The sequence below is a fragment of the Labeo rohita genome, chromosome 23 (assembly GCF_022985175.1).
Source record: "Labeo rohita strain BAU-BD-2019 chromosome 23, IGBB_LRoh.1.0, whole genome shotgun sequence".
Taxonomy (NCBI): Eukaryota; Metazoa; Chordata; class Actinopteri; order Cypriniformes; family Cyprinidae; genus Labeo; species Labeo rohita.
In genome coordinates this window covers 28,026,367-28,037,805 of record NC_066891.1, presented here as the reverse complement: position 1 = coordinate 28,037,805, position 11,439 = coordinate 28,026,367, and the positions used below count along the sequence as shown (strand labels likewise).

Below are 11,439 nucleotides of genomic sequence, written 5' to 3'. Positions count from 1 at the left end.
ACTAAGAGGTTGTTAATGTTTCGTAATGGTTGTTTTTTATATTCTTAACAGAAATGCATTTTTTATTGTGGTCAAATAAAAGAAAACTAAAAGAACCTGTTGCTGATGATTTGAAAAATAATGATCTATTTTTCAATTACAATCTATACTGGTCTTCCTGGAAGTGGTTGTTTCCCTAATTTCCACATGATGGTCCTATCACTGTAAAAAATAAAAAACACAATTTGTTGAGTCAGCTTAAAATAATGTGCTCCCTGCTGCCTTAAAATTTAACTTCAATCAACTAAAATAAGTTTAGTCAACTTGAAATGTTAAGTTGTACTAAGTAACAACTTAGATATTTATGTTTGCTAAACTTAACAGATGGGTAAGTAACCCCGCTGCCTTAAAATTTTAAGTTGATTCAAATCAAATATCTAAGTTGTCACTTAGTATAATTTAAAATTTCAGTTGACTGAACTTAAAATTTTAAGGCAGCCAGGATACAAATTATTTTAAGTTGAGCAAATTGTTTTTTACAGTGTACACACACATAGGAAGAAAATATTGTCTTAGTCTTTTAAAATCTGACAGTACAAGCACACTCGTACATAATGAGAATCATATCACCATCACCCAACATAGGGCACATTCATATAGTCAGATAACTCCAAAAACATTTTTATCTGAGATACATGACATGGCAAATTACACAGAAAACCATGTTATGGATTTTTCAGATTCCGTCAGCAGGAGGAAAAAATACCATTTAGCACAACAAGATAACACTGCTACTTTAACTAGTGTAAATGTGAGGAATGTGTAAGACACATGACTGCTGTAATTTGATTTGCAATTCATGCATGTCTGTCTTGTACTTATAGGCTTGTTTAAGACGCCTTTTTAGCAGGGTTGTTAAACTACTGAGATTATTGAAATCTTATAAAAACATTCTTCATAATTATTTGCTTCTTCAACTGTGGACATTTTGGAAAGCTTTAGACAGCTGGTCATTTAATCATGCGTGTGCGTATGAGGAAGCAATGTGTTTTTCAACAACTTTTGGTGCAACTAGTTTATATAATTTCTGTCATTTTTTCAGAAGCTACATGAATATTTCTGCTACACATCTGAAATCACCATTTATTCTGTGGTGAAAAAGACATGATAAACATTTGTGGAATTAATAAACTGAATCATTTGTCTTGCTTTGGCTAATTTCAAAGCTAGAATTTTATGTAGGCGTCAACTTTATTTGTTGCGTCAACTTAAAATAATTTGTAACCTGGCTGCCTTAAAAATTTAAGTTCAGTCAACTCAAAAAAAGTTTATTCAACTTGAAATGTTAAATTATACTAAGTGACAACTTAGATATTTGAGTTGAATCAACTTAAAATTTTAAGGCAGCTGGGTTACTTACCCATCTGTTAAGTTCAATGGTATGTTCCTGTTCCTTTCAGGACCGCAGTTCCAGGACCGCATTTCTAGGACCCTATTTTTTTGTGACAGCGCCATCTAGAGGAGATCTGATTTAAGCATAAAACAAAAACTATTCATTTTTAATCTTTCCATCTTTTTTAATGTTCGAGGCGTGTCAGCAATCTCCATTTAGCCTATTTAGCTGTGCAAAACAGATCATTGTTCTGCTGAATGTTATAAACTAACATTTGTATTCAAATAAAATTACATTTATTAATGTACTAATAAACAGCAATTTGTAGCGCAATTGTTTTACCGTTTATTGCACTTTATGTGTGTCACACATCAGACGTGAATCGCTGTGCTGTGGCTAATGAACTGAACTGCAAAAAGTCTTTCTTTACAAGAAAATGGAATTTAACACCAGAATATGTATAGAATATATTGAAATAAATTAGGTTAAATATTTCAAATGGGCTACCAATGGGTATGTTGTATGACAATAATTACGTGTATACAATTATTTCTTTAAAAAATAATAATATACAGAATTGAATAGCAAGCGCTATTAAATAGTATGAGACGCTAATACATACATATATACAATAAATAAATAAAATAAAATAATACAAAAAACTATAGGGTCCTAGAAATGCGGTCCTGAAACTGCAGCCTCCAGTTGTGCAGGAACACCCTTCTCGTTAAGTTTAGCAAACACAAATATCTAAGTTATTACTAGTACAACTTAACATTTCAAGTTGACTAAACTTATTTTAGTTGACTGAACTTAACATTTTAAGGCAGCAGGGTAACACATCATTTTAAGCTGACTGGACAAATTGTGTTGTTTATTTTTTACAGTGTATGCTAAAAACAAATAAATATTATTTGAATATTTTGGCTTCAACAAATGCGTTATTGACAAAAACATTCAGCAGCACAAGCCATACTTTTTATTGCAGTCTCACCCTTATTAGGGGTAAAATTGTTGCTTGTGATGAAAATGGTGAATAAATATTTTCATAATTTGTACACAATATTAAAATGATGCATATGACTCATTCTTTGTTCAGATCATCATGTTTTTAAATGTTTTATCATATTTTAATAATTGTAATATTATTTAATATTAAACGTGGCTTTAATTTGACAGTTCAAATCTGCTGGTTTTAATAAAAGACAGCCCCAGGACATAACAACTTACGGTTGTTGAAGGCAAGTAATGAAAGACTGTGGGGTGTATGGGCGGGTGTTGTTTCGTGGCAGTACTGAAGATGGGCGGACTTTAAAACCAGCCAGGAAAAGACAGGAAAGCCGATACTTCCCCGGAGCACAACAAAAAGAAAACGGTAAATGTTTTTAAATGTTTTGTGTAAATACATAAAGTTAACGACAATGGGAGATCGCGTTTGGTGAGGAAATCGTCAGATCGTGCGCATTTTCACCGATTGTTCGATTTCCTTTCTGTTTAACGGCCTGTGACTGTAAATATATATTTTTCACACAAGTTGCATAATTGGTGCCGATGATTCATGGCAGCTAGTTTGAGCAAACTGGTTAAAATAGTTCAGATGGCCGCGATTAAACTTGATATGAATCCGATCTGCTTTCTATGCTTTTTCTTTCAGCTTTTTATCTTTACATAAGATGAATCAACGAGACTATTTAAAACGATTATTAAAATCCACAGTTTAAAATCGTCTGATGTGTTAAAATCAATGTTTCGGTAGATTAAATCGAACATTATTTTTGTTTTTACTTCGGTTTGATCTTTGTTTATAGCCAGTTTCGCTTGCACAGCTTTCCTAAAGGATTATAGCGAAATAAATGCTCGTGGCATAATGTTGTACACTTGTTTCTTAAAGCTTTTGTACAGTTATGTAATGGGGTGTCGACCCTTTTCTATTTAAAGTTGATTTAAAACGGTGCTTTTCTGAGAAATGTCGGCTATTGGCTAACCGGCCCTCATACTTCACATTTATCGCTTGCACGGCGAGCCTGTTTAAAAAATAAATAAATAAAAATCTTATTTTCCATGTTAGAATATGAATTTGGGTGGTTCTTAATGATATCTGTTGTGTTATTGTCTTATTTGTGTGGATGAATGTTGTGAGTGTTTTGATGGTGGGGTGCGGTAACAGGCCTCGCGACATGACGGTTTCAATATATCAATATGTCGATGTTTACACGCAATAATACACGTACATAATCATTAATGTGGTGTTTTAACGTTATAGGCTTTATCGTTCAGTCAACATTTGTGAAAAGTTAGCTTTTTTCTTTCTTTTTTTAAACATAGCGATACAGATGCGCTGTAACTTCCGGTCAAATGATACTTCCGCAGCTGTGTTTCCGGTTCATGTTGACTGTAGAAATGATTCACATATCACATTTGAATTTAATATCTATCTATCTGTCTGTCTATCTATCTATCTATCTATCTATCTTAAACCTTACATTTCCCCAAATTAAAAGCTGCTTTTTAATCCTTATCTTTGAAAATGCTTCTTATCTGTAAATCTGTTTTTGCTTATCATTTGTCTCATCTTTCTCCTCTGCAGATGGCTGCCATTCGTAAGAAACTCGTCATAGTGGGTGATGGAGCCTGTGGAAAGACCTGTTTGCTTATTGTTTTCAGTAAAGATCAGTTTCCTGAAGTCTACGTGCCTACAGTTTTTGAGAACTATGTTGCAGACATTGAGGTCGATGGAAAACAGGTATGAAAACATGCGTTTGTGAACAATTGGAAGAATGTTATGTAATTATGTAAATATTTTTGCTATTGAAGTTTAAATCTATAAAGGTACCTATCAGTGTGAACTTGGCATACCAAAATGCATCACCAACAAGAATATTAAATATTTTGTCCTGTCCCATTGCATAGATGTAGTGCTATACATGCAGCACCAAAGTCATATAGATATAGACCGGATTAGCGTAGTCCAGACAGATGAGACACAAACCTGTGATTCATAATTATTAGTGGCCAATGTTGTTGTGCTATGTCTCTGAGACAGTTTAGTACAAGAACTGTATCTCTTTTTCTTACAGGTAGAGCTTGCCTTATGGGATACGGCTGGACAGGAGGACTATGATAGGTTAAGACCTCTGTCCTATCCTGACACAGATGTCATTCTTATGTGCTTTTCCATCGACAGTCCTGATAGCTTGGGTAAGACGTCCTCATAAACAATTAGCTATTACTAGCCCAGTTGTCACACTTTAATTCTTAATTTTAAAAAGATAACACATTTTTAAGATTAAAGTGAGCATGAGATGAAAATGAAATTAATACATTTTCTAAATGCATATTATTGATTGTACTGTAAACGATTCATTTGTGCACATTTGTTTTTTTTTTCACCTTAATGTTTGACCTCATAATTTTTAATCGGAATATCTTAACTTAAATTTCTGGTGAAATAATGTAGTCTGCTTAATTCCACCAATGCAAGTTTTCATTCATGAGTCTCTTCTCAAATGCTCACATCCCAAAATCCAATAAACAATCGATGGATTGAACCAAGTCCCCTTTTTTTTTTTTTTCTTTTATGATAATACATTATAATTGGATGTACGTCAGAGTACAGAAGAAGAGATCTGTCAATATTTAAGTTTCATGACAACTTTGAAGTCAGCATGAAATGAAAATTCACCCAGTCTATTTTCTTATACTTTGTTATTCTTGAATACCTCCGTTTTATCACTGCCTTAAGAGTGTTTCTCTTAAAACCAGTCAGCTAAGAATAAATCAAATGTTGTAATGAACTGAATCGTGAAACCTTCACTTGTGGTCTAAAAATAGTGCTTTTTCACATCAAAGTGACAAATATACCAGCAGAACTGCATTTTAAAGAATGATGTTGTTTTTATCAAGTCTTTACATCAAGATGTAAACAGACATGCACATTAACTCGTACGAAACTGAGGTAACATACAAGGATGGAGTTTCATTTTCAGCTTTAGTTTTTATGAATTTTCTTGGGGGGGGAAATGATTTACTCCATTAAGCCATTAATATGCTTGTCATAATTTAAAAATAATGTAAATAAAATATTTGAAATATGGTTAATACAATCATCACTGTCTCTCCTTTTAATTCATCACAGAGAATATTCCAGAAAAGTGGACACCAGAGGTGAAGCATTTCTGTCCGAATGTTCCCATCATCCTCGTTGGCAACAAAAAGGATCTCCGAAATGATGAGCACACACGAAGGGAACTTGCCAAAATGAAACAGGCAGGGCCTTTTTACTTAGTACAATCTATGATTCCTAAAGGAATAGTTCACCCAAAAATTAAGGTTAGCTGAATATTTACTCGGCCATCGAAGATGTAGATTAGTTTGTTTCTTCACCGAAACAATTTAGGTCACCAATGGATCCTCTGTAGTGAATGGGTGCTGTCAGAATGAGAGTCCAAAAAGCTGATAAAAACATCACAATAATCCACAAGTCTGTGCATAATATTGCTTTTAATGGAGAATTTTTTTTTTACCCAGAAGTAAAGGTTTGAAGTGAAAAATGCCACTTTGCTGATGGACAGGAGTGGTTTGAATTACTTGTGGATTATTGTGATGTTTTTAATCAGTTATTTGGACTCACATTCTGATGGCACCCATTCACTGCAGAGGATCCACTGGTGAGCAAGTGATGCAATGCTAAATTCCTCCTAACTTGCTCTGATAAACAAACTCGTATACATCTTGGATGGCCTGAGGGTGAGTAAATTTTCAGCAAATTTAAATTATTGGGTGAATTACTTCTTTAAATACTGCAAAATGTCCAAGCTCCTCTTTTCCATATAACAAAAATTGATGGTAATTTATACCAAAATTCAATCAGTTGCTCAGCCTTTTAAACTATATGGTTTATAACAAACAACTTTGTATGGACTAATGATATTTTCAGATGTTTTTTAATAGCTGGAAGTATAAGTCACATCCGTTTTCATTGGAACAGGGTTCGTACAAGGTGCTTAAAGTGCTTGAAGTACTTGAGTTTGACTTTTTGAAATTTAAGGTGTGGAAAACCCTTGAAAATAGCAGTATTCCTAAAGAGGTACTTGAAAAGTGCTTGAATTATTGAAAGACGATGTATCTATGAAAATAAGTGTTTAATTTAGTCAATAAGCACACATCTTTCCACGCAAAATTTCATGCAATTCAAAAAACATCATATACTTTTTGCTTATTTCAGTTAATGTCAGAAAACAGTCAAGCTAAGCAAGTAGTAAAATGACAGTGTTGTGTAAACATGGCTGAAGAAGTGAATAGAGGAAGAGATTAACCAAATTAATTGAGTCATTTATGCTGGAACCGCTCCGATTGATGATAACTCATGACTTTGATCATGTGATCAAGTGATTCACTAGCAAAAACCAGACCAAATTAAAAGAGCCATTAATTTTCGACTTTCGACATCACTCACAACAATTTTAAAAAAGCACGTAGTGATGGGTGAAACAAAGCTTTTCGAAACTCAGAATCAGTTAAACCATTGCGTTGCTAAATAATTCACTATTTCATAGGGCTGCACAATTAATCGAATTTCTAATCGTGATTACAATTACACTTACATTATTTTGCTTGCCTAACGTGTGGGTGTGGGGGTGTTTTTCCTACAGGTTATCTTAAGTTTTTTTTTTTTTTTTTTTTTTTTTTTTTTTTTTTATTATTGTTTTAATTTTTACATTTTTACTTTTTTTTAGAAGATACTATATATAAAAAGGTGGCATGCAGTGCTTTAAACAATGGTATAAAGCTATTCAAAACATTCAATAAGTTGTGATAATCGTAATTAATAATCGCAATTACAATATCAAGGGAGTAATCGACAATTATGATTTTTGTCATAATCGTGCAGCCCTACAATTTCGAAACGCTCCAATCGGTCCACGTATCGAGAATCATTTGTTCCAGATTGGGACTTCAAACCACATAACGCAAATCATTTGATTTAGGTCAGAACTTTGGGGTGCGAATCGTGAATCATTTGATTTAGATCGGAACAGGTTCGTGAATCATTTAGCGAACTGAATGATTAAAATCAAATGATTCGCGATATGCAATTTAAAGTCCCAATCTAAATTAAATTCAGATCGGGACTTAAGAGTGTGGATTGCGAATCATTTGATTCACATGAGAGATTTGGAGCACGGATCATGAATCACTTGAAATGGAAGACATTATTTGAAGTCCTTGAAAATCAAAAGATTAGTGCTTGAAAAGTCCTTGAACGTCCTGGAGTTTCATTTTACAGTATCTGTATGAACGCTGTTGTAAGCTTAGTTACTCTTAACATTTATTTTATGTTAATGAAAGATAGGAAAAATTGAAAATTTTCCCGCTCTTATGGGAAAAATAAGGTGGATTGGGTAGTCACTTAGACATGCTTGTAATAATATCTTAATATTTCTTCATTTAGGAGCCTGTGAAGCCAGAGGAGGGGCGAGACATGGCCAATCGAATCAACGCCTTTGGTTATTTAGAATGCTCAGCCAAGACGAAAGATGGTGTGAGGGAGGTGTTTGAGATGGCCACCAGGGCTGCGCTGCAAGCGAGGAAACGTGGCAAAAAGACTGGCTGTCTGCTGTTATAGAAACCTGTAGAAGAAAGGATGTCAGTCAACAGCCCAGGAGACTTCAGAGCAGGGAGGGAGGGATGGGACGAGCCTAGCATTCATGTCCTAGTACAGTCAGCGTATCGGACTGATACTGGGACATCATGTCAGACAAACCACGAGAGACCAGCGGAAAGACTTCAGAAACAAGTTGGAAACAAGATGACATCATTTCCTGTCATCACAAAGTTTGGGCTTAAGAGTTTACTGGTCACATCAAGCAAAAAAAATGAGATGAATGGGATTTCTAAACGGACTCTATACCTAGGATATTTGATGTTATTCTTCTCCCCCCCAACTCTTTAGTCCCGAACAAACAGGTTCTTTAATAAGCGTCCTGTCTTCAGCGACTGTTTTGTGCATTGGACAGATTGTATGTATGTTTGTATATGTAAGAATATGAATGTTTGTGTCAAATGAGCGCATGTCTGTCTCCAGGTCGCCATCTCTTCATTGTATATGCGTGTATCTGCCCGGCTTTATTCTGTTTAAATCTTCTGTGCTCAACTAAAGCACACACTGAACGTTGAAGTGGGCTGTATTGTGTTTAACCTCCCACTTCAGGCTTTTTCCTTTTTTATAGCTGACGTCTCAAAGGATTCTGGGCTGTACATTAGGGATCTAAACCATTTAGTGAAACTGATTTATTTAAAGCATACAGTTTTTTTTTAATCATTTGCATTTAGAAATAAAATTTAAAGAAAATCAGATTTGAAAAGTCATTTATTTATCTTCTGCATGTTTCATAAAGGGGTACTACTTACTCAATACTGCACAGTGTACACTACACAGTATTTTTCAAATGCATAAGTAAGCCTATGGACGAGACTTCCGCTTCATTAGCCGCTATAGGAAAATACAGAGAAGAATAACAATGTGCAGTAAATGGTAAAACTCTTGAAAAATGCAATATTGCCTCCTCCCAGGGGCAATATCTCTCAGACCCCTTGAATTGGCCAATGGTGGCCATGTTTTTTTGAGATACACAAATATCCTTGCAAACACTTGTGGCACGTTGGACCAAGACCGTGCACACCAATTGTCATGTTGAAAGGGCAAATGGTTGCGCAGTTATAGCCATTTATGTGTTTTTTTCCCTCTAACAGCACCACCAAGTGGTGATACTTGTTTGTTTGTTTTTTCCTTGTGACCTCAGATCTAGTTAGTGTTTTGAGTTTTCTAACTTTTTGGCACCCCTTAGCGACAGTGAGTCAAAAGTAATTATTGATATTCACTCTTCCGATTGGGCGAAAAATGCAGAAACTAGTTGCAAAAGTAGGTTTAAAAAAAAACAAAATACCTGAAAATTTCGCCAGGCTCACGATCAAATCTGACGCGCTACGCCCTTGAACCCCAATAATATGGTAAAACACACCAGATGCAATATTAAGCAGCAAAACAAGATGTTTTGTACAGCTAAAAATAGCTGGACACGGATGAGACCGGAAGCCAGACCCATAAAATTTACAAATGGCCGCGCCCACTCTTACCGCAAAAAAGGAGGATACTGTTCCCATTTAATCCTAATAATGCAAATGCCCACAAACCACAATAAACTGGAGCAACGTTGAAAAGAAGAGTGGTCCAAATTCCTCCAGAATGATGTGAGAGACTGATGAAGTCACACAGAAAATGAATGCTTCAAGTTATTGCTGTTAAAAGTGGATCTACAGGCAATTGACTCATAGGGTGTCCTAACTTTGTCACACATGGCCTTTCCCTTTTGGCTGTAGTTTTCTTAAATAAATAATGACACAGTGTGATGTCACATGATGATGTTTATCTGAGGATTTATTTTCCTAATTTTAAGATCTGCTATTCTGCCATAACTTATAAAAGAGTTCCCCTTCTTTAACTAGGCAGAGAGATAACTCCTTCCACAGAGACTTGAACTAAAGCATGGATTTGTTGTGACCACCACTTCAAATACAAATGGAACGGAGTAAAACTGAAATACAGAGGAAAACAAGTTTCAAAAAATGTGCGTCAAAGGAATGTTACAGTTCAATTAAGAGATAACTGTATATAGCTTACGCAATAATAATGTAGATGCACGTAACACTGTTCTGAAAATAACCTCGGTAAAAATAAAGTTTATCATGAGTAATGTCAACAATACCAAACATAAGAAAGACATAAGGTACTTACAGACAAAGCTCCTATAAACTATTGCAAGGATAATGAACAGATGAACGGTAGCTGCATTGACCGTGTGGCTATCAGCATCAGCTTTTAACGGAAAAGCATCACCTAGTGGCTCAAAGAGTAAACTACACTAGAAATGGTATACTCCCCGTCTGGCATCCGGAAGATGCCATCAGTAAGCACAATTAGGATCGTCTCATTCTGCCTCTTTCTATGGTTTTGTAAGGTTGTGAGATATTCCTTTCTCCAACGATCCCGAACGTATTGGCCAGGCTTTGGACTTGCCTCCATTGATGAACAAAGAGGTCCTTTTCACCAAACTCTCCTGGTGGAGAAAGAACCGCTGAAGACTTCTGAGTCAGTAGAGTTGCTGGGGTCAGAATTAAGGGAGCGTCTAGATCTGTTGACACAGGTACCAGTGGGTGGGTGTTGACTATAGCTGTCACTTCAGCCATGAAGGTGATCAAAACCTCATGGGATAACCTTGACGGACCAAATCCTTGTAGCATAGATTCAAGGATCCGTCTTGAGACGCCGATCATACGCTCCCAACTTCCCCCCATATGAGATGAGTGAGGGGGCTTAAACACCCAAGAGCATCCCTTGTCATTTAGATACTCTTGTACCTTTCTGTCATCTGTAATTGACTCCATCTTCAGCTCCTTGCATGCACCAAAAAAGTTGGTGCCACAGTCTGACCGCAACTGCTTTGCTGGACTTCGAACAGCGAAGAAACGACAAAGTGTTTATAAAGCTGGAGTTATCCATTGACAAAGAAGAATGGAGGGTCTATACTGAGCCTTTCAGGAGGCAAGTCAGACATCTTCTGAATTGAAATCTTCCCCCGCAGTCTGCGACAATGAACACACTGAAAGATCACACGCCTTTTACCACCTATGATCCAAAAGCCAGCCTCTCTTACAGCACCCTCAGTGAAGACACGTCCCTGATGTTCAACTTGCCACAAATGAAATTACAAAAGAATGAAAATGGGGGAAAGCTGACGCCATACTCTTGTTTGTAACGAGTTCCCTGCAACATCCATTTTTCTTGTAAACTGTATGGAAGTTTCTCTAGAATGAAGCTGACGCCTTGTGAAGTATCTAGGACAGTCAAACCAGGCAGATAACCATCAGTTTTGGCTGTCTGCAACTCAAGAAGAAGGTCCCATAGCTCTCCGAGATGCTGAGGGTCTTTGTTCGACAGCTTAGGGGAACGTTCAAGTTTGTTAAAGAGAGCTGCCTCCATAGCTTCGGCAGAACCATAGCATTCCTCA

The 11,439-nt window shown here is 36.0% G+C and overlaps 1 protein-coding gene across 1 annotated transcript; it reads left to right on the top strand.

Annotated features, from left to right (window-relative positions):
- Positions 1-2,607: 2,607 nt before the first annotated feature.
- On the top strand, positions 2,608-8,726 carry rhoac (ras homolog gene family, member Ac). The gene is made up of 5 exons (XM_051096744.1): positions 2,608-2,747; positions 3,960-4,115; positions 4,450-4,570; positions 5,508-5,638; positions 7,824-8,726. The coding sequence occupies exons 2-5, from the start codon at positions 3,960-3,962 to the stop codon at positions 7,995-7,997; spliced, it is 582 nt and encodes a 193-aa protein (XP_050952701.1). The 5' UTR covers positions 2,608-2,747; the 3' UTR covers positions 7,998-8,726.
- Positions 8,727-11,439: the final 2,713 nt, after the last annotated feature.

What these genes read in the sequence shown, in the direction of transcription:
- rhoac (XM_051096744.1), top strand. Translation starts at nt 3,960, where the DNA reads ATGGCTGCCATTCGTAAGAAACTCGTCATAGTGGGTGATGGAGCCTGT. An exon ending in CGACAGTCCTGATAGCTTGG is followed by an intron (nt 4,571 to 5,507) that starts GTAAGACGTCCT and finishes AATTCATCACAG; the next exon opens with AGAATATTCCAGAAAAGTGG. An exon ending in AACTTGCCAAAATGAAACAG is followed by an intron (nt 5,639 to 7,823) that starts GCAGGGCCTTTT and finishes TTCTTCATTTAG; the next exon opens with GAGCCTGTGAAGCCAGAGGA.